At 37.8% G+C, this 26,444-nt stretch overlaps 1 protein-coding gene across 1 annotated transcript in view; it reads left to right on the plus strand.

Annotated features, from left to right (window-relative positions):
- INSC (INSC spindle orientation adaptor protein) overlaps nt 1–26,444 on the plus strand; it is a 104,822-nt gene that overhangs the window by 19,503 nt on the left and 58,875 nt on the right. Inside the window, exons 3-6 of the mRNA XM_061464239.1 lie at nt 19,025–19,370; nt 19,856–19,908; nt 21,504–21,627; nt 24,039–24,152. Coding sequence (XP_061320223.1) covers nt 19,025–19,370; nt 19,856–19,908; nt 21,504–21,627; nt 24,039–24,152 — 637 coding nt within the window. The remainder of the gene's footprint in view (nt 1–19,024; nt 19,371–19,855; nt 19,909–21,503; nt 21,628–24,038; nt 24,153–26,444) is intronic.

Below are 26,444 nucleotides of genomic sequence, written 5' to 3' on the forward strand. Positions count from 1 at the left end.
AACCAGGCTGACAGTTGCTTTGTCTGCAGTAGGGTCAGATTTATACTGCAGTTGCATCCACTCTCAGCCTTTGCTAGTGCTAGGTAGGATGAATCATGCCCAATGTCTTCATGAGGAACTGGAAAATAAAGCTTTACTACTCTCTTCATAATGGTAGATGAGTTCAAGCCATTTGTCCCATTACCATTGTGAACTTTCCAGCATCTAACAATGATACTGCTCCTTGTTTACAAATTAAATTTCTGTGTGTGTGTGAGCGCTTGTGGGACACACAGAGAAGCTCTTCACACAGTTCTGTTTTTTTCAATTAAAATGTAGGACAGCATTTGGCTATCTGCATGTTAATTTAACAGAACATGGGGACATGTACGATATACATTTAGTACACAGTCTATTCATAGTGTAATAGCACAGAAAATTTTACTTCAGTTTGTTCCTCTAGCAAATCTGTGCAGGATCTTGTGTCTCCAGAAGATGCTTAATCTGCATTTGGAGAAATGGAAAGGGCCCCGTATGTTTCAAAATCTTGTTGCCGTTCTCTTTGTCCTCTCTACTTCTATCTTTTGTGTGCATTTTTTGAATGATCCATTCTCTTTGAGGCTTATAACTGTTATCTTTTACAACTCTCTCTCATGCTGTCCCCCCATTGTATCTCAAGGAATGCTTTGGTGTCACTGCTCTATTTTGTATACATGATGCTTTTAATAATGACACTAGAGATTTTCTCGGAATTGCTTACAAAGGCTACAAAGAAAACCAAAACTATGTGGAGAGGTCACCCCTCTATTTGTATTAGCTTTTTATATACTTGGTGTCACTCTTTCTCCCCTTACTCATCTGGATCTCCCTTGATGTGTGTTTGTACATGGATGTGGTGTTGTAAAAGCATGCTTAAGTGGAGCACATATGAAGAACAGGTAAAGCCACCCTCAATACTTTTCATATGCCTCTACCCTGATTATCCATTTTATATTCTGAAGAAATGCCCTTGGAAAATATTCTCACCTAGACATTGAATCAGGAAAGATCAAACTGATAAGCTGGAATGGGCATAAAATTTCACAAAGGTAATACAAAAATCTTACATGGTTTTTGCAGGTATGTTAACCTTCGCTTTATTGTAACATATATATAGCCTCCAATAGCTCTTGTGCTGGAGTACAGCAGTACGACTTCTCAGATTAGATCCTGAAGAAACTAATAACTAGAAGTGAGGTTAGTTATGTTTTATATCTCAAAAAGCTTTAACTGTGAAAACAGCCCATTATCATCAGAGGTCTATATACATCTCTGCATCTTATTAGGACAAGTTTTTGCACTTTCAGCAGATAAATGTGGTACAGATTAGATAATTTGCTATGGTTACATAAGAGAAGACATTAGAATTTTTACGTTCTCTTATGCCAGAAATAGTCGAAGCTTTTGCTAATAGGCAGCAAAATGAACACTTCTGCAGTGTTCTCAAGAAATATGAAGATAAACAGTTGAATGAATCCCATATGCAGGCAAAAGATGATTATTTCACATCAGCTTAAGTCTGTGAATAAAATGGAAGGGAAATAGGTGGTGTAGGACCATTTATCACATCTTTGCATTTGTTTTTCTCAAAACTGAAGTCATGCAACAGATCAGAATTCTGATTGCAGTTGGCTGAGAAAAGTTTTTTCTGTTTGAATATTTCAGATTTCAAAAATATTTATGCAAAGATAATGTTTCTTTTCTATTCCAATCAAGCATTTGAAAACAGCAGAATGAGATCTTCACATCTCTCAGGTAGCTTCTATTGCCTAGAAATATCCCTTGAAGTGAGCCAAAGTTCAGTATAAATGCTCTAATTTTTTTTTTAATCTATATTGTTAGGCAAATGTTTCCAGCAGAATCTATTGCATGAGACTAATGTTAGAACAACAAAGAGCTAGCAGATGGAATATGAAGTTAAAATGTGTTAAAGGAATTGCTCTGTGTTCTGAGTCATATTTGTCCTGTTAGCATCCCACGGGTGCTGTGGTTTTAACTAGCATGGGTTGCGTATATGTACTCCTTACTGACTTCAAGTTAAGTCTGGTATGTAAAACTTTTCTGGCAAAAGAAAGGGATGATTAGGGAAAGAGAGAAACAAAAGAAAGAAAACACAACACCTCTTCAGAAAATGTCTGGCAACTGCTAGATCTGATGTGTTACGGCATTTTGATATTTGGTTTGTAGTCCCCTGGATCTAGTGTGGTTTGTTTTTTGGTTTGTTTTTTTTTTTTTGTCTGAAATATCATGGGATTTGATTTAAACTATGTGTTTCTGCAAGTGAGCATATACATACAATATGGACACAAGTGAGGTAATGATTTAATTGGCATATTGCCCTGTCATAGTTTCACTCCTGTTATCACTTGCCATCTTTCCAGGCAGTTGTGAAGTACAGGAAAGATTAGTTCCAGTAAGGCTTTGTTCAATAGAAAATCCAGCCATATACTTAATAGATGAAGTGTGCACTAAGACAAAGTGGTATTTCCTGAATACAGGAAAAGGATTCAGTGCCATCCCTCCGCAACCCAAGTAGTCTTGAGGATCTCAAGTCTTCAAAACTTCTGAGTTCATGTCAGATGTCTGGAAGGTCTGGAAGTAGGTAAAAGGTGGAAAGGGAAGAGAAAAGCAAAGATATAAGAATATAGTAAGAATATAATTTCTGTTGTCAGTACAGATCTGGCAAAATACAGACAGAATATATTTAATGTTGTTTTCACTGATTCAGCTAGAGTAAGTTTGCAGCATGTAGCATTGATTATTATCCCCCTCCTTTTACATAGAGAACTGAATGTAATCAAATGTAATTGAATGTAATGGGAAATTCTAGTGAGCTATTATTGTTTATAATATTGCCCTCTTCACACTTGCAAATGCCTCTTTCTTTGACAAGCTTTATTGGTGTTTCTTTTCTGCTGTCCCCTGGAAATGGGTTGTCTTCACCTTTTGTGCATAGCAGTAGTGAGAAGCAGAAAAGCAGGGGCACTTTCTTTGGTTTGGGAGGGGTGGTGGTAGTGATTTATAGCAGTTTCATTGGTAACAGAGAATTGAGGTACTGGTCAGTGCCTTTTGAAGAGCTTATCTATTTAAATTAGTAATTTCTGGAATATTCTGGAGGAAAATTCAGCTGCTTTGATTTTTACGCATAAACTCCAGTCTAATAATTTAGTTAAATGAAACTTTTGCACAAGGGGGGGTCTGGAGAGAGAAACTCCATTTCTCTTTATGTTAGAGATGGCCCCAAATGTACAGTTTTGATCCTGTTTCAAATGTTCAGATTTAGGATCTGGGTTTTTAGGTACTGTTTAAGTCTTTCCAGAAACAGGTGTCAGGTGAAGGGTGAAATCTGAATTGTACAGCCTTCTGCTTGCTGACAGTCTGCCAAGTTAGCACTGAGATTCCTGCCTGAATTTTTGTATTAGTTGCAGCTACAGAAAATGCATTCTGCTCTAGAACTGGTAGACCTTGAGAAACTGTTGAGCATGTGCTTTGAAAATTTTATGAAGTGATGAAAATCCTTAAGCTAAATTGATTTATTCGTGAACTCTGGAAAACAGTAGAACAGTAGAACAGTAGAAATCACATAGAAAACTGGATCTACTTGTGTTTGCTTCTCTATACAGTGAAGGAAGTTATTTTGTTTTCTGATTATATGATGGCACCAGGAAAGGATTGTTAATCAGACACTTTAAGAGCTTTTTCCCTTCCTCTGAACACTTTACTCTCATAATAGTCTGACAAAGGAAAAGAGTTTATCCAATGAATAAGCCACTTATTTTTTTTTTTGTTTATCAGACACATATTTCCATTTGTAAAGTTCTGTTGTCCCACAGTAATTTGTATGAAGAAAAATTAGTTAAGGCTGGTAGTGATAATAGACTTAATATTATGGAATAGTTTCTTGCTTCCATTTATGAAACGATTTCACATCCAATTTGCTTGGTCTACTGTGAGGTATCAAAAAGCATTACAGCAGGACAAAAACCTAGTTCCACTTATCCTTTAATTGTTTTTAATGCAAAATGCTGTACTCACATAAAATACCCATTTATTTATGTTTCGTGCCAGAGGCTAATTCAGTGAACCTGGGATGTACTATTGCAAAAAACAGTGGTGTTCACTACACTTTTTTCCTTCTATTAGCTGTTTCCCAGGTCACTTTCACAGCCAGTAAGATTTTATTAATGGTAAATAAATAATCAAGAACGGATATTGACTTATTTTTTGTGCAATCATATTAGAATGAAGTTTGTTTTTTTTTGTTTGGAAAACATCATTGTCCTGTTTTTAATGTACTGCAGGAGATGGAGCCTGCAGCCCCTTATGAATCATGGATAACTCATTTGTTCCAGATTCACTGACAGTGACCCAAACCCTGCTCTTGCTAAATGAAGAGGAATAAATAGATATGCTGTTTCATTCTACTCCCTAAGAAGGTGGAAAAAGAAGAGATCTTTTATTCTGTCTTCCCTTCTTACCATTACTTATAATATTTTCTCAGTCCCTGTAAAAGCCACCTGATTCTATCCTCCATGGTATGTATTTCTTTTCACCTGCTCTTTTCTGAAGATGAGATTGACACCTGTGCAATAGGGCTCTTGGCAGCAAGATTTGCTCTCTCCCTTGCTCCTCTTTTACATCTGGGATTGCCGGAGTTGCTGTGAATAGCAGTAAGGTGAAAAGTCCTCGCTAATGAATTATTTCCAAGGAGCAAGCAATCTACAGGATTCCTAACCCTCTCATCTTTACTTTCACCAGGAAACCAGGCTGTGGTTGTTTCCTTGCCTCATTCATCATTTTGAAGAACCTTCCTGAACTCTTGTCTTTTTCAGGTTTTGGAATCCAATTGCTTTGGATTTTATATTTTAATGAGACTGTTCTACCTCAGGCGTTCTTCATTCTTTGGGAGGGATGCAGTGTGTAGAGAAGGAAATGTCATATGTGTATGTGCACACATACATATGCACACAAAGTGTGTTGTTGTACCCTAATTTGAGTATAAGGAAGGGTCAGGTGGACAGATTAACATAGCAGGTCTGTGTTTATTAAATAACCTCTTAAGAGGTGATTTGACTATCTAGGACTCTAGTCTAGCATACTGTTATGCGTTTTCCAATAAGACTTCTATTCAGAAAAGCAATTTGATATATATGAATACTTCTGAATTCAATAACTGAGACGATTAAAATAAAAGAAGAAATGTTTATGTAATTAGTAAGGAGTAGACGTTAAACACTGTCATAATACCCTGACTGAACAAAGACTTAATTTCTAGTACAGACAGGAACATTAAACATCTAATTTTGACTGTCAAGTGCATGGAAAGAGAAAGAAATGTATCTGAGGGAGAAGCAAAGCATAACTCAGTCTTCAAAAGGCAGGAAAATTACTCAGGTTGCTGAACTTGCTATCAAACTTTTATAGCAATTCCAAGTGGAAAGTAGCAAAACAGTGCTTATATCTAAGGAGTGAGAGAAGGTGAATAAGACAGAGCTGAAAAAGAAAAGGAAGAAATTCAGTAAAGAGTTGCAAAAGATTTGGCATTAAGCAGGAAAAGGGATGACAAAACATGAACCTGCCAAAGACGCATTGTATTGAATAATAACTTTGTTTCCCCTATTTTCCATTTTAATAAAAAAATTCAGTGGAGATTATAGATGTAGTAATTTACCAGTAAATACTGAAAACAGTAGCTATTAGGCAAAGGGTAAAATGGGAAAGGGTAATGGCAAAGGTTATTTTTGAAAGCAGGGTATTAGAAGTAGACTTCAAGTACTGAAGGGATGAGTAATTGAAATCTCAAGGTTATGCATTTAGGGGATGAGAACAAGAACGTCTGCAACAATCTGTAGCTCACTCAATGGAAAACAAAATTAGGGGAAGGACCTATGTATACTAGTTGATAATGAGATGACTGTGACTGCTTTTGCCAGTAAGATGTGATGATGAAGTCATCAAGATCCTTCTAGACTATATGAAGTTAAATATTTTTAGAGATAGGGTGTACTAATGTCATTATTCAAGCTACTGTGAGACTTCATTTACTCTAAAGCATGATACCAAGTCTTTGAGTAAAAAATTAATTTTTCAGCAGCTACAGATCTATCAGGCTGTTTAGGGCAGGGGTAGTGGAAAGAGGCGTAGTTTCATAAAAGGAACCTAAACATTTTTTCTTGTTAGGTCTTGCAGAACAGAAGCTGAGGAGATGTGTTTGCTTTCTAGAAATGCATTGGAAGATTAATTCTTATTTTAAAGGAAAGATGAATCAAAATGGTAATGAACTAGCTTTTAAAAACTTTAGATTAGAAATAAGAAACTTTTAACCATTGGAGCAGTACAATTCTGAAATAGCCACTTAATAGAACACTTTTGAGCCCACAATAAATTAGTTTTAGAGTTATCTTTTTTTAAGCCATTTAGGAACTAATTATCTGATATGACTGCTTCTGGTATCAGAGAGTGGATTTGATGATATAAGATTTGATTTTCAGTCCTCTGAAGTATATAAGCATGTGCATAAACACTGAATTTGTTTGATTAGAAACAGCCTTCTTATTTGAATGCTCCTATTAGGTATTTTTACCAACTCATTCTAGTAATTGTGACACAGTTGCTAGTTTTCACCTTTTTAACTTTTCTGTTGAAAGATTAATGTTCTAACGTGAATTTTAGAAAAGCCAACATCAGGCTAACCTTTTCTTACCCCTTTTTAGACAGTTTTAGCTGGAACTGCAATGCAATAGGTGAGACTGAGGGTCCCCAGATTTCTGTAGTCTCCTAAGTGGTACTGATCTCATAACTCCCTGTAAAATGGTTCTTGTTTCCCTCATTAGGCAATCCAGGCTTTACTTAATCAGTAGGGTTAGGACCTTAAATGAGTAAATAGTAAAGGGTGAAAGGCTAATGGTGCTGCTCATAATGCATGTCATAACTCCTTTGAAAATGGCAGAGAGTTGTAGTGTTTGTTATTAAGCTAGAAATTAAAGCAGATTCAGAGGAAGAGAAAAAAAAAAGTTCAGTGAGGCACTGGCACTGTTTTCATGGACTCTCATGTTAGTCTCCAAATTAGTCCTCGCTTGTGATTGTGAATAAGCATTGCCATGGTCTGTGGCCCAAATTATTTCCAGTGTTGTTTTTCTCCTCTCTTTCATTTCTGTTTCTCCCTCCTAAGCGTGTATAAGGACTTCTCTCTTACAGCATATTGTTTTTATAAGGCTATGAGGAATATTGTCCTCTGCAATTACAAGTGTAGCTTGAGAATCAAGAAGCAATGAACTGGGATGAACTCGGATTAATATCTTGATCATATTCTCTCCTGCTGATGGCCTTGTTGACTTTTCTGTCACACAATGCATGAAACATACCCGGCTATTTATGGGAGTGAGAACTTTGTGTGTATTCAGTAATTAGCAATTTAAATTTATGTTGACGGCAACATCCCTTCAAGATCATTGACATACTGCAGTTAGCAAGTTGGGCTTGAAAGCAGTAAAAGTGTTCTGAGTAGATCTGCCTTGTGATGTTCCATCAGGCTATACTGTTCTGCTTGCATTGAACTATATAGAGTTGAAGTCATGGACTGTGCCATTGTGCCCACAGCTAAAACCTGCCAGCTCTGCTACCTCATTTTCAGGAAAAAAAAAAAACCAAACAACAAAACTTTCATGGTTTTGCAAGACCCAGGCTGTCATTTGCAAAGAGAATGGGAGTGGTGGGATCTTGCCTTTTCAGCAGTGCTTTAGTCTGTGAACTGAACTGCAGAATAATTTCTTTTTTCAGGACCTAACCTCAGATGAAGGAAATAGCTATTTCATCTCTCTCATCAGAGAATTTGCTTGGGGAACTAAGGGAATCTGCTTACTCACTGCAGAACAAATGATCAAGTAACATGCTGAACAAAAGAACCAATATCCTTCACAAAGTTTGGTCAGCAGATTATTTTTTAGGTCAATGTATAAGTTTGTTTTTCTTTGTGCAGAACACAGAAATGCCCTGTAGTTTGACAGATTTGGCTAGGTGAAAAATCTCAGCCCAGAGAACATCCAAGCCAGTGTAGTTGATGAGTGCATACTACTGCTGAAATGAACTTAGAGAAAAACAGAGTTTAGGTGATACTCAGTGTCTTGCCGTAAATGTGTTATCTCTGACCTTCAGTTAGTAACTGACTCTCTTACTCATAGACAGAATGAAATAGGCCAATACTTTTTTTTTAAAGTGCTCCATCACAGAGTTCCACTTGTCAGATTTGATGTTCACCTTCATTTCTAGTTTCACCAGCGGTCAAATGGAGGTTAAAAAAAATATAAGCATGTCAGTAACTCATACCAACACATTTGGGTGAAGGGATCTAGGAACAGTGGATTTATATTGGCAGTCACACACCGCACTTCAACATGGACTCTCAAGCAGCAGGGTCAATGGGGGAGCAGTTTTTTTCCCCACCTAAATAATATTGTCCAAATAGCGGAGTGGCTGAAATTGCCTGCTTCTAAGTCTGGTAGATTCATCAAATTGGATGAATTCCATCAAGTCTGATCTCAGTCCATAACAGTTTACTAAGTCTAAATATGCCAATATCACAGGGTTCACCAAGCTAATTGGATTTGGAAATTTATAGAATCATAGAGCAGTTAGGGCTGGAAAGGACCTTAAGATCATCTAGTTCCACCCCCCCCCCCCTTGCCATGGGCAGGGACACCTCATACTAAACCATGTGTTTGAAACCAGTCAGGCAGCTCGTTCACTCACTTCCCCCCTTCTTGCCCTCCCCCTACTCCCAGAGGGAGGAGAATCAAAAAGAATGCAACTCCCACGGGTTGAGATAAGAACAGTCCAGTAACTAAGGTATAACACAAATCACTACTGCTACCACCAATAATAATAATGATAAGGGAAATAACAAGGGAAGAGAATACCTCCTCAGCAGGAGCTGACAGATAACTCACCCCACCCCACCCAACCGAGTACCAACCGATACCTCGTCCAACCCCGCAGACCCCTAGCCCTTCCGGGTAATTCTCAGTTACATCCTGGGCATGACGTGCTGTGGTATGGAATACCTCTTTGGCTAGTTTGGGCCAGGTGTCCTGTCTCTGCTTCCTCCCAGTTTTCCCTCCTCCCTGGCAGAGCATGAGGCTCAGAAAGTCCTTGGTCAGAGTAAACATTTGAGCAGTAACTAAAAACATCAGTGTTATCAGCGCCGTTCCCAGGCCAAAAGTCAAAAACACAGCACTGCACCAGCTACTAAGAAGGAGAAAAATGACTGCTACTGCTGAACCGAGGACACCATGCCACCCAAGGCTTTGTCCAACCTGGCCTTGAACACTGCCAGGGATGGAGCATTCACAACTTCCCTGGGCAACCCATTCCAGTGCCTCACACCCTAACAGTGAAGAATTTCTTCCTTATATCCAAACTAAACTTCCCCTGTTTAGGTTATAACCCATTACCCCTTGTCCTATCACTACAGTCCCTAATGAATAGTCCATCCCCAGCACCTCTATAGCCCCCCTTCAGATACTGGAAGGCTGCTATGAGGTGCTATTTTAGTCCGTTTACTAGTTTAAAATGATGCTACTAATGCAGTAGTGTTCGTTGCAAGTAGGAATTAATAGTACTATGCAAATATAAATTCAATAGACATATTTTAGTTGCTGATAATAGACATTAACATACTGTTTGTTCAGCTTTGCCAGTAAACAGGCATATTAGCAGCCTTATACTGTCATTAACTTGCGATAACAGGGTGTATTTGGCATTTTCTGCCTTTCTGTCAGGAAATGGTGTTCTTTTGCTTCTCTCTTTACCTTCTGTGAACTCAATAGCTTATGTGCATGTTAAGATATCTACTGTTTTAGCAATGTAATGTACCAGGCACAAATTAAAAATCTATAAAAATGGTTTGAACTAGTCATTTCACCTTCTGACCTTCCCTTTAGTCAACAGAGGAAAACACCTGGCTCTACTTACACTCTAACCATATAAATAAAATTAATATATATTATCTGAGATTCTACATAAGCTAATCAGAAAGCTTAACTGGTCTCTGATGGTTGCTTTTCATGTGGTGGGTTTTTTTTTTTGGTTTGTTTTTTTTTTTTTATCGTGTCTTCTTTATGTTCTGTAGTGTGCCAGTAAGTCTGTGATGGTAAAATATTTCCAGACACTTTTAGAGTGGCAACATTACAGTGAGGATTTCTCATAAAAACTCAAAGATCTGGGAACATTGGTGCAGCACTTAGCACTAAATGATTTATGTGGACTTTTAAATAGGTGTGATGAAGCTCTAGTTAATTTACACATCACACCTTATACATTACAACTGTTTATGGTATTTTTACTTTCCTTAAAGACGTTTCTAAATTGGCAAATGCATAAGTTTTCACAAAACGCTGTAGCCTGACCACAAATGTTTAGTTCTAAGTTTTGTAGGCTGGTTTCATTTATCTCCTTCCAGAAGCTGGGTGGATGCTTAACAAGGCACAAGCCGTTTGTGGTTTTAACATGTTATCTATAGTAGCACTGATTTTGAGGTGTCTGGTGGTTTGAGCAACTCCATCATTCCAGAGTGCAGATGCCAAACTGAATCTGGTGGTGCTGAAGTTTCAGTAAGTGGCAAGGAGAGGCCATTGTTGGCTTCAGGTCAGGTGAAGAGACCAGTTACTAGAAAAGTAGCAATATTGAAATGTCCCTAGTCAGCAAAAAAGTTAATACCACCATTGTAATACATTTATATTTTACTTGTCATCTTTGAATAGTTCTGGTTTTGTTAGCAATAGTTAATTCTGCCCATTGGCATGCTTGATTCCTGAAAATAGTGGTAATGCTTCTATTACTTCTGCTGCATGTCTTTGGGGTTTAAACCTACTCCTAAATTAAATGGAAATTTTAAAGCATAGAAGGGTGATCAATGCTGACTAATAGGAGTTCTGCCTTCCACAATATGCTTCAGAATATCCAGCTGAACAGAGTTCACCTCTCCTTAAGCTATTTTGAGAAATGTTTCAGGAGACTTAGGTATAATGATCGAGTAATCATTCAAGTCAGGCAAATTAAAATACCATTTTAATATAGCCTGTTAACTTTTTTTCAAAAACTAGGAATTAATTTGCTTTTTATCAGTGTTTTCTAAAGGTTTAAATAATCCATGCTAAACCCAAATTCTGTTCTAGTGAAGTTGGAGTGCTGGTGTTCTACTGGAAAAGAACGTAAAACCAAGGAGAAAAAAAGAACACATTGCTTGCTGCATCAATTACAAATACCAGATATTCATAGACGTCTATTGTCTTAGGAATTATCTACAAAGCAAGTGTGTTTGCTTAAAAATCATGAATCTGATTCCAATTATCTTAAAGCTATTCTTTATCTTCTAAGCTAGCACTCTAGCTCACTCTATAAATTTGTGCTAAACTCAGTGCAAATACAATATAATGGAGCTACAAGGTTCTTGCACAATTATTACTGTGTAAAGCAACTTGAAGATAAATAAGATGGTCTACCTTGACTTCAGCAAAGCATTTGACACAGCCTCCCACAGCATCCTCACAGCTAAATTGGGGAAGTGTGGACTGGATGATCAGGTAGTGAGGTAGACTGCGAACTGGCTGAAGGAGAGAAGCCAGAGAGTTGTAGTCTATGGGGCTGAGTCTAGTTGGAGGCCTGTGACTAGTGGAGTGCCTCAAGGGTCAGTACTGGGACCGGTATTATTTAATATATTCATCAATGATTTAGATGAGGGAATTGAGTGTACTATCAGCAAGTTTGCTGATGACACTAAGCTGGGAGGAGTGGCCGACACGGCAGAAGGCTGTGCTGCCATCCAGCGAGACCTGGACGGGCTGGAGAGCTGGGCAGGGAGTAACTTGATGAAATATAACAAGGGAAAGTGTAGAGTCCTGCATCTGGGCAGGAACAACCCCAGGTTCCAATATAGGTTGGGAAACGACCTATTAGAGAGCAGTGTAGGGGAGAGGGAACTGGGGGTCCTAGTGGACGACAGGATGACCATGAGCCAACACTGTGCCCTTGTGGCCAAGAAGGCCAATGGCATCCTGGGGTGTATTAGAAGGGGGGTGGTTAGTAGGTCGAGAGAGGTCCTCCTTCCCCTCTACTCTGCCCTGGTGAGACCGCATCTGGAATATTGTGTCCAGTTCTGGGCCCCTCAGTTCAAGAAGGACAGGGACCTGCTGGAGACGGTCCAGCGCAGGGCAACGAAGATGATTAAGGGAGTGGAACATCTCCCTTATGAGGAAAGACTGAGGGAGCTGGGTCTCTATAGTTTGGAGAAGAGGAGACTGAGGGGGGACCTTATTAGTGTCTATAAATATATAAAGGGGGAGTGTCACGAGGATGGAGCCAGGCTCTACTCAGTGGCAAACAATGATAGGACAAGGGGTAATGGGTACAAACTGGAACACAAGAGGTTCCACTTAAACTTGAGAAGAAACTTCTTCTCAATGAGGGTGACGGAACACTGGAACAGGCTGCCCAGGGAGGTTGCGGAGTCTCCTTCCCTGGAGACATTCAAAACCCGCCTGGACACATTCCTGTGTAACATTATCTAGGTGTTCCTGCTCCGGCAGGGGGATTGGACTAGATGATCTTTCGAGGTCCCTTCCAATCTCTAGCATACTGTGATACTGTGAAGAGCCATCTCTATGGTTCTTCACTAAATCCTTCCACAGAGAATTGAGTTCTGCAGTCCATTGTATTGGTGTAGAACTGTCCCTGGGTATATTGGGTGCCATCTTCAAAAGATGAATCAGAAAAAAATTAGAGATGATTTATGTTCAAGGAGAGGGTTAAATCCATTCAAGAAGTTGTTTGTTGCCAATTAATTACCTACTAGTAATTAGAATAATGAATTTGAGCACAGTTGTAAGACTTGGCACTGACTTTCACTGTAGGCCTATCTGGAAGCTGTACTAAATACTACCATTGCTATTGTCAAGAAATCTGTCAAAATAGGTGAAAATGGATAAAAAGGCTAAGAAACCTTGAAGACATAACTTCACTGAGCAGAAGTCTTTACAGTTTATCAATATGACCACTGGAATTATTCACATGAATTGATCAGCTCAGACTTCAACACAATGTTATAAAAGATGAAACTTCTGCACTTAGTGAAACTCAGTGCTAAAATGGAGGCATAACTCTTTTTCATTATAACATTTGCAATTTAAAGAAAGAAGTGAATGCAAGGAGTTCCAGGCTGAAAGTCAAACAAATAATATAGTTGTTAATCCTTCACTTTTGTATTCCTGTAACACCAGCATGAGAGAGCACAATCCTCTAGATATCAGTCCATCTTGTCTATCCTAAAGATCTTGTCATTCATTAGACTGCTTACGAGATGATAGAAAATACCAAAAAATGAAGAGAAATACTGGTAATGAACTCTGAATACGATATGCCTCTGTAAAGATTTCTTGCAGATTAAAGTAAGTTTTACTTATTGTAAAAAATGGGAGGTAAGTCTCCAGGATGAAATTTGCCCACTGTGTGATGTATGCAGAAATGGGTGCCCAAGGAAACAAAGTATGAGCATCTTTTGAAGCAATATACTTTTAACGTGCTATAGGTCTGAGCCTCTGACACTAAATGATGTTGTCAAAACACAATTTTTAAAAGACTATGTGTGTTTTGGGAAGTGCACTGGAATCCAGAGTATTCAAATTTCTAGTTATGCAAATTCAGTTGAGTGCTCTTGAAAACTTCATCAAATATTTTACAACCTCAATTAACATAGGATGACTTTGAAGAAATGCTGGAGACTTTCTTTTAATTTTTATTTTGCACTGAGTTATTTTTATTACTGTTTTACATGAAATGCTCCTTTTATAGTGTACAGTATAGATAAATTGCTTTTTTGTCAGTATAAGATGATGTACTAAATTCAGAAATTCTAACTGGTGGGGAGTTACCAGCTATATACATCAGGATCTGCCAGTTACTCAGCTACTGTTGCTCAATTAAACAGAACTGGGAAAAATCACACCAGTGATATCCCTTACACTTAATCCAATCTTGATTAATGTATTTAATGATCTGAAAAATAGTTGTAATAGCAGGACAACAACACTTTCTGCTAATGCAAAACTGGTCAGGTTAATTTAAAATAATGAACAAACACAAAAAGTCTCATAATACTGAGACACTGAAATGTAAAATGTCATAGAATCATAGAATCATTAGGGTTGGAAAGGACCTTAAGATCATCTAGTTCCAACCCCCTTGCCATGGGCAGGGACACCTTATGCTAAATCATGTTGGAAGAAACTGTACGTTAATGAATGTAAAGTACTGCATAAGAGGAGGGGAAGGGAACTGAAGAAAAATCTCTCTCATCTGACATAGAATAGTGAAATTTAAATTATGTATTATCACTGATGAGAGATTCTGAAATAAAAATAGTAGATTTTTTGAAAGGTAAAAAAGAAAGCTGTGTGTATAACACTTAAGCAAAACAAAATTAATTTGGGAAATTGCTGGAAAACAGGTACTGTGCAGAAAATGTAATTCCAATGTAGAAATCTGTAATTTACCTGAATTTTGGATATTGTGTGAATTTCTTGCCATCACATCTGTCATAGTTTGAACTCTGTCAGCCATGCAGTTGGATCATTGCCTGCTGATGCTGATCATTCCTTTACTGCAGAACTTATCTGGTTCTATCAAAGTTCATTCTTTGTTGGGATGATGGTCAGAGGGAAGTCAGGGCCAGTCGCTGGTGACCTGAAGACATCTAGTTGGTGGGCTATAAAAGTATTACATAGCAGGACATAGCTGTTCTGGTGTTCCTCAGTGGCCCGACTCTTGAGTACATGAACATCTACATGGCGTACCTTCACCACCAGGTTATGCACATGGGCAGTGATGTCTTGCCACAGTGCAGCAGCCCAGATGGGTTTACCTCTGCACTGCCAGTTGCTCTGCTTCCATTGCTTCAACCACCCCCACAGGGCATTTGCCACCATCCATGAGTCAGTATAGAGATAAAAAGTACTGGCCACTTTTCTCATTCAACAATGTCCAAGGCCAGCTGGATGGCTTTCACCTCAGCAAACTGACTCGATTCACCCTCTCCTTCAGCAGTTTCTGCAACTTGTTGTCAAGGACTCCATATAGCTGCCTTCCATCTCCTGTGCTTTCCCACAATACGATTAGACACACTCTGGTCAGATGTGTTGTTATCTCAACCCTTCGGGCCTCACGTTGGGTGCCAAAAGAACTGTTGTGTTTTAAACTCTGTCAGCCACGCAGTATCACTCTCTCACTCCCTCCATTCCTTCCCCACTACCCCCACTCCTGGTGGGACAGGGAGGAGAATCGAAAGAATGTAACTCCCACGGGTTGAGATAAGAACAGTCCAGTAACTAAGGTATAACACAAATCACTACTGCTACCACCAATAATAATAATGATAAGGGAAATAACAAGGGAAGAGAATACAATACCATGCGCCAATACCCAGCCCGAGCAGTGAACTAGCCCTTCCGGGTAACTCTCAGTTACATCCTGGGCATGATGTGCTGTGGTATGGAATACCTCTTTGGCTAGTTTGAGTCAGGTGTCCTGTCTCTGCTTCCTCCCGGCTTCCCCTCCTCTCTGGCAGAGCATGAGGCTCAGAAAGTCCTTGGTCAGAGTAAACGTTTGAGCAGTAACTAAAAACATCAGCGTTATCAGCTCTGTTCCCAGGCCAAAAGTCAAAAAACCAGCACTGCACCAGCTACTAAGAAGGAGAAAAAATGACTGCTACTGCTGAACCCAGGACAACATCTTAAGGTATAGGAAGACTGGAAAATACTTTTTGAACGTGTGGGGAAAGTAAGTGGATGACTGGAAGAGTAGAATTATTTCTGTATGGCAACAGATTAAATAGACTGAGTTTCTATACCTTGGAAACAAGATAACCAAGAGAACACAAAAAATAAAATGATTTACACAGATGGTGAATATGGAACTACCACTTAGATATCTCTTAGCATACAAGAAATAAAAGGCTTGTGTTAGTATCTCCAGGCAGCAGGTTTAACACAAACAATAAGAAACACTTCTTCATACAAAAAAATAATGTGAGACACTGCAACTAGATGTAAGGGATGAAAGTTTAACTGAGTTCTAAAAGGGTTTAATGGCTACTTTTGTTTCATGGATTGTAAAAACATCCTGCTCAGACACAACTGCTGGCTTAGGAAGTTCCTAAACCACTAATTGCCAGAAGATGGGAAGGGGAAGTTGCTCAGCTCTTGCCATGCCTCTTGTAATCTTTCCTTATGCATCTCCTAATGGCCGTACTGGGAGCAGGATAATGGACTAGATACTTTTTTTTTAATCTGACCCATTATAGCTGTTTTTATTTTGTAAGCATAGATGATTTTTTTCTTTTTCAGTAATGGGAGACAAAATGGAAATTTTCGTCTTGTTTTTGGAGTTCCATAAATGCTGTCTGAAATATGATTCTTAATAGCTAATTAGGAATGATCACACTTTTTGCTTTCCTTAATTTATAAAAAAATTATCTACAAACTCATCTGTTGACTGCTTAGGAAGATTTTATCTAAACACAAGGAGATGTGTATAAAAATGAATCATTTATGTATTTCACGTGATATATGTATATTTTAAAGAATAATGTGTCAGAAAATCTGATGTAGTGAGTAGGGAGACTTTTTCCTATGGTTATTCTGTCTGAAAAGAGGTGAATTGTGTTATATTTGCTATTGTTGTGCATTAAAGTATACTAAGTTTAAATGACAGAACAGCCTAAATTCTACAGTTGTACTTTCCATTAGGAGGAGCAGATGAAAACAAGGCAAGTTTCTCTTGTTTTCACTTATTTTATTTCTTCTTCGCCTTTCAACTCTAATTATTTGTAATCCTTTTATTATCAATCCACCTTCCACTAGAGAAAAAGATACTAAGGTTTTGCAGTATTTCATGTCATATTAAGGAAACTTGCTAGAAATTAAGACAGTTTTCGGCTGGTGAAAACTCAGAAAAAAAAGATTTTATTAGTTGTAGATCAGAAATCTGAAATTCTTGCTGAGTAAAGTGCCCCTTTTGGAAGTGTGTATGCAAATATTACATTTGCTAGTCATGCTTGCATTTATAAATTCCACAGAAACTTTTTTAGACCTATAAAAATCAACATCTACTGTGCCATGGAGACTTGCAGTGATACTTTGAACACTTGGCCTCCCGCTTTGCTTTATTACCATGAATGATGTTGCATTGAGAGGGGATATAATGAGCCTAGTGGGGCACAGATATTGATAAAGTCAGTCATTACCATTGCAACCATGGTTAATTTCAGCAACAATAATTGACAATACTTTAAGCTTTTGCATTAAGTGAAGGAAAATGTAAAGAATTTGGATATATATGATGGCTTTTTAACAATAACTTGTCTTTTCCCCTTAGCTCTATGTAAATGTCCCTTAGATTTATACATGTATTTACATATATACTTATGTCTACTGTTGATGCTAAAAGTGTTTTTTTGTATGCATTTATTTACCATAGGAACTGGTCTCCTGAGAAGATTTGGGAGTGGAAATGTAAACTGAAAATATCTGAGCTGTTAAATCTGAAAAAAAAAAAACCCACACAACCCCAGACAAAAGGATGGATGATTTCTGGAGACAATAGACAGTGCCTGTTCTGTGGTTGTTTTGGAAGCAAGGGTCAGATGGGATCCCTTGGCAGAGGTGACGCTCCTTCCTTGGGGAGCTCACTTCTCCAAAGGGAAACAGAGGTCCACTGGTAGGTGTGGTAGGAGAGGGTCAAAGTATGAGATGGGGAGCCTACATTTCGTGCAGATGGTCTGAGAGACTGCAGGAGGCAGAAATGGGCCAGGCAGGCCTTAGAGAGAGCAAATGTCCAGAGAGTCAAAGGGATCAGGGTGCTGCCACTAGGAAACTCCCTGAGCTAAATTAAAGTAGAAACTATAGTTTGTCTGCAAAGACAAGGTATATAAGGATAAATGCAGTTGTGTAAACTCTGCCTGACCTAGGATCCTATACCTGACCTTTATATACCATTAGATACAACATTAATAACACTAGTCATGTTTAATAAAACCTGGCTCTGTATGTGTATATTGTTGGGGTGAGAATTCAGTTGATTTTTTTATTAGGATCTGGACACCTCACTATAAGAAAAAAATCTGGGGAACTCTACCTCAAGGCTCTGGAGAACTTGGGATTCCTCACAAAGCTGAGCTCAGAACAGCTCAGTACAGCTGCTCTTGGGTACCACTTTTTATTACCTGGAGGGTACAAAATGCGAGCCCATTGCCCCTGTGTCAGAATATACTCATTAAGGGGGTTTTCAGCCTCACTGGTTCACATCATATTTGCTGCAGAGCAAAATGTATGTTTTGGAATTCAGATGGGCAAATTGTTCAGAGAGCAATGAAAAATAAGTGTGAAGCTAAAAGACTAAGTCGAAAAGTAAAATGCAGCTGAGGTTTACAGGATTATGATAAGGCAGAAACAGATATTGTTGCTGACCGTAGCTTTCACTGTCTTGGTTTGGCTGTGTCAGTGTGGGTGGAAGGGCTCTGGAGAGATGCTGCAAGGTAAAAATTTCTCTGTTGTGCATAATAGGCAAAGTGTAAAAAACCCTGACAACACAGTCCCATACATAACTATCAACCACACCTATAGGTTTGCTCACTCATCATCATATCAAACTCTGAACGTACAAGAAACATTTCCCCTAGAAGTGTAGTCTAAACTTCTGCTTATCTCTAATCTCGATGGATTTTCACAAGTGATTTTATAGCAGAATATGTGGTGTAAGGGTGATTAGAAAATCAAAACTTGTGTTTGGCATAGAAAACTAAGTGTGTTGCTGTGTTACAACAAGCAAATTGTTTGCTCTATTAGCTGTCTTTTGTCAATGAATTGCAACCTGGGAGGATGCAACTTTATGGTATTGCTGGTAGTTATTTGAAGGTTATTTTGTTTTACCTTGTTCTTCTTTCCCTTTCTCTGCCTTCTAGCATGCACTTAATTCAGGTGGACTCTGTTCAGAGATGGATGGAGGATTTGAAGTTGATGACAGACTGTGAATGCATGTGTATTCTCCAGTCCAAGCCAATCAGCATTGAGAAGGATGAACAAAATGAACTTATGCTTTCCTCACAATATAGTACATGTGATAACTTGCAGCTGCTATTAAAAAGAGCTTGGATCATAAGCACAGAGCTGACAAGGATTTCTCAAAAGCTGGAGAAAAAAAGATGGCAAAGAGTCCACAGCATGACAGTGAGAGTCAACTGCCATGTGCGTTCAATGATAAATGAATACAATGCATTCACCAGGAATTCTTCAGAAGAAATGCACCAGGTAGGATGCCTTACTTGATGTCATGTTTGTCCTGTGTATTATTTTATTTATTTATTTATTTATTTCCAATAAGTAAAACTGCAAGAAATCTTTACACACCAATATTGGTCCTTTGTTTAAGACTTTCTGATGCTTTTCAGGAATGGAAACACTCTTAACTCATTTTGGATCCTATAGGCCTGATTCTGAATGTTAATAATGTTGAAAAAATTTTGGTTTTGAGGACTACTGGACTAAAGTAATTAGAGCCCCCATCTGTGAGTTTCTTTGCATTTACTTAGAAGTAGAATTTTTTTTTTTTTTTTTGTTAATTTCATTTTTATCTCTATTTGTTTTATTCAGAAAAGTAGAAAAAGGATGTCTATATATGAAATATGTTTCTGGAGGGTTTTCATCTAACTATCATAAACAAGCATTATTTATTTAGAAAGCAATTGTGTGTATGGATATTGCTTCAAAACCACTTTGTCTTTCTCTCTCTGCAGTTTGAAAAACTTTTATTAGACAAGTGTTCAGAATTTACAGCATTCACAGAAAGGTAATATAAACTTTCTAGTTCAAATATTAATTTTGTTATGTTGTAGGATTTCTAATGAAAAGTACAAACACACTAACACCCTCAAATGTTTGAACTAGACTGCTGAAGCTGTGAAAGGCTTTTTAAATGGTAGTCTTTGGTTGGTGAAGTGAGTTACTTTTATCTAAACTGCATCCTAATGAAAGATGGGATGTGTTGTTACACAAAGAATCTGGCATAGACACAGAGCTGCGTGCAAGTGCATTTTTTCAGGGCTTTTAGACATCAGAGAATGTCTGTCTCTAATGATATCAGTGACAAAGTTCCCTTGAAGTTCTGTGGAGCCAAGATTTCAGGTGGTGTTAAAACTTATATTACAAGACTATCATAGTGCATGTTCCCATATGCACATATGCGTGTATTAGTAAATCAAACTGAAATATATGCACATTCCTTTAAACTGGTGTTGTAGGTTTACTCAGCTCTGTGCACTCCAGAATGCCGAGACTGGAAAATAAGAATCTCTTCTCATGGTATTTCTTCTGCTTAACATAAGTTATCCTGTTTCCTCCAGAACAGTTCAGTCTTTTTTTGATTTACTTTAAACACTGTAGAAGTCATTCTGCTTGGGAGATCATCAGGGGAGAGATACCATCTAATTATCAGGAAAGAACTTTTCTTGATCATTACTAGTTTTTGCCAAACCCACACAGATCAGATGTTACTTTTATATACTACAATGAGACACACTGATTTAATAAGTGCTCTGATCTTTAGTATTTGCCCCATATCAGACCTCTCCTTCCTTGCCTGTTTGACAAAAAGTTCATATAGATGGGTGAAAGTCAGGTAAAGCTTAAAAATTAATCTACTGTGTAGGTAGAGAACCTGATCAAACTGTATCTTCCGTTACAGTGACCTGCCTGGTTGGAATATGTTTTGACAATTCAAATGAATGCATTTCTGTGAGGAAGCACAAGTTATTTCATTTGAATTGTATAAAGTTTCCCATCTTTATCTCATTTGGTTACAGCCAAGTATCACTGCTTACAGAATAGTTATACTAACACTACATGTAATCATTCCACGTAGAAGGACAAATCTGACTTTTGAGTATGCTGTTTATATTTAAATGGACTTTACTTACCTGGACACACATCCATTTTTGGTCCTTACCTTGCTATGTTAAACTATGGCAAAGAAGTAAAGAAATGAAAATTATTGAAAGCGCTTCTTTCATCATGAAAAATGGATATATACAGCTTCATCTGAAATGCGGGTAACATAGAGTGGCTGTAACTATTAGCATAGATGGAAAATAGCAGAATTATACCAGTATAAATGCACAACATCTGTGGCAAAATTTGGCCTGCAGTCTGTGAAATAAATTGTGATCCCAAAATTATTAATTCATATCCACTGTTGTCTTTGGTATATTTGCTATTTATAGAAAAAGCTTTGATTGAAGTCTGGTATAATGTCACAAAGACAGTGTCCTCATGAACAGTTGAATTCTCATTATATCCTGATTATTAACACAGAGCTCAGCTTGATAAAACAATAATTGTCTGTTGCATTTTTTTGCTTTCATCCATTTCCTTTCTCTTTCTTTTCAGGTGCATACAAACTGAAGATGAACAGATACTGAAGTCCATCAAGTCTTGTATTAATGAAATGCTCACTACTGTTGTTCAGCATTTTGGCCAGTTGATAGAGCTGTTGTTAACACATGAGGCACAGGTTAGCTTTTAGTCAAAAAAAAAAAAAAAATTAAAAAAGTATTTAAAAAGTGTCACATCTTGAGAGGAAAGCATCCATTAAGACCAGGATCAGAATTATAGCTCTCAATTTTCAGCAAACTTAACAGTAATACAAATAGCTTGCAAAGAGGTTTAGGTGTTTGTATTCTCAGATTCTCCAATAACCTCAAATCCCAAACAAAGTGATCATGTGGTTTATTGTTACTTACTTTTCCTGATGTGTCGCCTTCAGTGCAAAGCGTCTAATTGCTGGACAATGTCTTGTTAATAAGACCTTTGGACACAATTTCTCTTCTTTCCATAGAGACACCACTTTTTTATAGAAACCTTGAAAAAAATCTCTCCTGCTCTTACTGATTCTCATTAAAAGCCTAACTTCTTAGTAGATGTACACATAGCAAGTATACTTTCACAGCACATGTTTTAACTAGTGCATGCCTTATATCACTACTTCCTAGAGCCTAAGTGTTGTGTACAGGTTTTGTGTGTAACCTTCTGGAAAACAGTGCTGTATCGTTGCACTCATGATGTATAGTTTCTGGTGGTGATTTAAGTACGTAAGTATGCTGAGTAATTAACCTACAAATGCATGAAATGCTGTCCATTTGACCATTCTTGAAATAGTAGCAACTTGCAAGTTTGACCAATCTACAGTCTTACACTGGTTTCTTTCTTGAGATCTCATTAGAAATCCCTTTGCAACATGTAATCTTGCTCAAATAAACCCCCAAAAGTAACTATGCTCAATTTCTCCATATTTTAGAGCTGCTGCTATGCTGAAATTTTATGTTGTCTCTGTAGAAAAAGAGGAAATAGGAGCCTTAGTGAAGAGGAAATAGTTAAATAATATTCACTGTGATGACAAACTAAAATTAATGCATGGTACTGCTTAATTTCTAACATACCTTGATGCATTAAGATAGCAAAAAGTTGTGGTTCTTTAAAACAGTCCTTGTAGTTTTAAAAGGTTATTACTAAAAGGTGAGAACCTCCAGCATGCACTTGCAGAATTACAGTCAAACTAACAAGCTACTTATTAATGCTTTTGGTTAGGATTTATGAGAACTACATGAAATGCTACATATGAGTTGAAGTGTGTATATAATTTTGCGTATTCCATATCAGTGAGTAGGTTGTGGTTGTTTTGATGCTTAGTCTGAAAAGCAGTTCTTCATTGCTAACGTTTCTGTCTTTGGGCACTTTGGCACCTACTGATACACCTGAAATTACTCTGCATCATCTCATGTGTATTTGTGTGGCAGAAGACTTAAATTAGAGATCATTAATGAAAACATTTTGAAGAACAGTTTTCTGAGCCATTCAGTCAAACTACATGCCCACATGCTAAGAAGCATGCATCTGCGGGTAGTTTGCTGCTGTGTAACAGACTAGGTGCCCGCACGAGAGGCCAGAACTCTCAGCTTAAATTTTGTACTCAAGAGCTTTTTTTAATTAATTGGTGCGTCAGGATTCTATTCAAGAAAGGTGCATATCAACATGTGAATTGATAAATTATGACTTTTATGGAACATTTTTCTAATTCTAAAGTTGGAAGAATACCACCTCCAAAGGGAAAGTTAATCGAATTTTGTATAAGTAACAGTGTAACATATGGGACACCTCCTTGCACTTCTTTCAAAATTGGTTTAAACGTAAAATGTTTACCTTCTTTCTTATATTATAAATGCTTCCTCTAATGATTGTATGTACTCTCAGAAATAGAAAAGTCAAATAAGCTTCATATTCTTGACAGCTGTGCTTTTCTGTGAAGTTGCAATGGCACACATACAAAAGCAAGATAACTATTTACAAATATAAAAATATTTAACTTATTTCATACATTGGAAAAATAAACTATATTCCTCTGAGATTTCTCTGTATTTGTCAATGACATTTTCATCACAGAATAGTGATGAACCCAGAGCCTTAGAAAGTAGTGTTAGAAAGGATATAACAATATTCCTTATAAATAAGGTGGAATTCTTGTATCACTTTGTGATACACTTCTACACTAAGAGAATCCATTGCCTTCTGAAAATTTTAGTTCAATCCTAGGACATATCCAATAATAACTTACTTAAGTAGCTGAAGAGTTCTTTATTAAATATTCTCTCTCCCCCCCCCCCCCCCCATTTTCTTTCTCTTTTCATATTTATTTTTAAATATCACTATTCTTGGTTATATCTATTCAAATGCAATGCTAAAATGCATTACAGTGTTATCAGTCTGACTCCTAACCATAGGGTTTGTTTTTTTTTTCCTTTTTCTGGGTGAGAAGCAAGATGATATGTTCTAAATGAACTAGACTTTCTGCTACATCTTACCTTTAAATGTGACACTAACGGTTTTCACTAAAAGTAAATCATGTTTATTTAATCTTCTGTCACACAGAACCTGCTGAGACAAATAGAATTGTCAGATAGTATGTACATCACTGCATCGGCGATTAGCAGTTTATTCAGCCTTACCCAAGAAGGTGCTCATCTGTGCCGCATCATAGCTAAGGTAAGGGGATATATGGACTAATCAAAAGTAAACTAGTAATACAAGTGAGTTATTCTACTTAACATAGTAGTGGTTATGCATTTTGTAATTTACAGTACAAGATGAAATTCTGTATTTCAGGAACAAATAATCCAGGTAAAAGAACAAAATTTACTCTGAGAAACTTTTTTATTTTTTCCTCCTTTGCTGCTACAGCATTTATTACCATAATTATCCTATTAGATTAAAAGAAATAAAAGGGCTGCAACTCTCTAAATTTTAATGAAGCTCAATGCCTGTGTAAGCAACTGCAGAAGGATGGTATACTTCAACATACTTCTGGACATTGAGTTAACTGTGGTTATCTCTGTGCCACCCGAAGTGTTACCACACCTTTCAGCATCTTTGGGCATTTTTTTTATCTTCCTGACAGTATTTTTTAAATTCCAGCCACATAAGTGGAGAGAAACTTTACAATTGGCCATGTATATGGCTGACTACACAGAGAAAGTGCAAGTCCTCTTCAGCTGTGTGCACAGAGGCTAGAGATATTATTAAAAACGTACTTTTAGAATTACTTTGTATCCATTAGTTTTCTTTTACAGAGAGACCTCCAGCAGGTCCCTGTCCTTCTTGAACTGAGGGGCCCAGAACTGGACACAATGTTCCAGATGCGGTCTCACCAGGGCAGAGTAGAGGGGAAGGTGGACCTCTCTCCACCTACTAACCACCCCCCTTCTAATACACCCCAGGATGCCATTGGCCTTCTTAGCCACAAGGGCACAGTGTTGGCTCATGGTCATCCTGTCGTCCACTAGGACCCCCAGGTCCCTCTCCCCTACACTGCTCTCTAACAGGTCGGTCCCCAACCTATACTGGAACCTGGGGTTGTTCCTGCCCAGATGCATTAATTCAGTTTACTTCTGATCTGCCTCTAGATGAATATTTGCACTGTAAACAGTATCACTCTGTTTTGAAGGCTGTGAATGAGGTAGATTCAAAAATGTGTAGTGGATCCTAGTGACAACATGAGAGGCTTAATTTTTTCTAAGTTGGTATTTGAGCTCCACTCAGTGGTATTAGAAAACAGTTAAAATGTTGAGTATTGAGGAAGTGCAGAACTAGCAAATTGAGGAAAATTGGTCTTGTGCTTTTTATCATTGTGTGACTTCTGTAACAGTTTCATTTAGCAGAAGTGAGGTCTGATCTTCCATAAACCACTAAATTAATTTACTGCTAAAACCTGGATGTGTGGCAGATTTACAAGTGGTGAAATGCATCCCCTTAGGCAAAGAACATTAAGTGGTGTTTGGCTGCCAAATTACAGTGGTGATTGCATCACCTGTCCTCTGTTTCCTCAGTGAAATACATTTGTCCCAACTCATCATCATCTTTCATCCTCTGTATTGCCCCAGTTATCTGCGTCAGTGACCAAGGTGGCTGGGGAATTTTAACAGACCAGAATTTTGAATTCAGTCAGTAGGGTAATCACCTATGACAGTGAAAGTACAGGGTAATGGAAGGGGAGAAGTCTGGAACTGCCCCACTCATTAAGGGCGTGAGAATAGGTTCAAATTTTGCAAAGATCACAAAACTTCCGACAGGTACAGAGTTCCTGTCAGAGTTGATATTTTATCTTTGGTAAAATCTAGACAGAGAAGCAGAATATTAATTTACAGTAAATGCAAAACACAACAAATCTCTTCACATAACCTTGAGGGTCTTACAGTGATGTCTTTGACAATGCATGATCTTGTAGATCACTGTTGTTAGCTTTTTTCCTGTCCCATGTTATAAATTACAGCTCTAAACTATAGAAATCTCAGACATGCAAAAAAAGAACCATGATAATACTGTAAAGCTACAATATCATAGGAACTGGTTTCTCACTTTACATTTTGGTAAGGGGTTCAGTATTCTCTCTCCTCCCTTCTCATTGCCTGCTAGTATCTTAACAAAATTTAAAAAGGCTTATAAGGCTTCCCTTACGCTGAAGAGTAATCTATAATTTTATTCCACCTGGAGGCATTCTCTTTTCTCCTTTTTTTTCTTCTGTGAAAGTCATGTTGCTGACTCACCCTGGCAGCCAGCTAGTTGTTCTAATGAGCTGTCAGAACTATGAAGACTAAGTTCTCTAACACAAAAGAATAGTAGCAATGGTAAATAAGAAATGAAGGGAGAAAGCCTAATAATAATACTAATAAAAAGGGTGAATTCTGAACTAGTAGAATAACCAATGTGGAGCTGTGAGTTTTGAACCCAAATACGTGGTGTTTGTCTGCAAGCAACTACATTGGTGGCAGCATAATGAAA

The sequence above is a fragment of the Pezoporus flaviventris genome, unplaced genomic scaffold, assembly GCF_033815535.1.
Source record: "Pezoporus flaviventris isolate CSIRO_AGI_PZ_B2104156 unplaced genomic scaffold, CSIRO_AGI_Pfla_v1 ptg000036l, whole genome shotgun sequence".
NCBI lineage: Eukaryota > Metazoa > Chordata > Aves > Psittaciformes > Psittacidae > Pezoporus > Pezoporus flaviventris.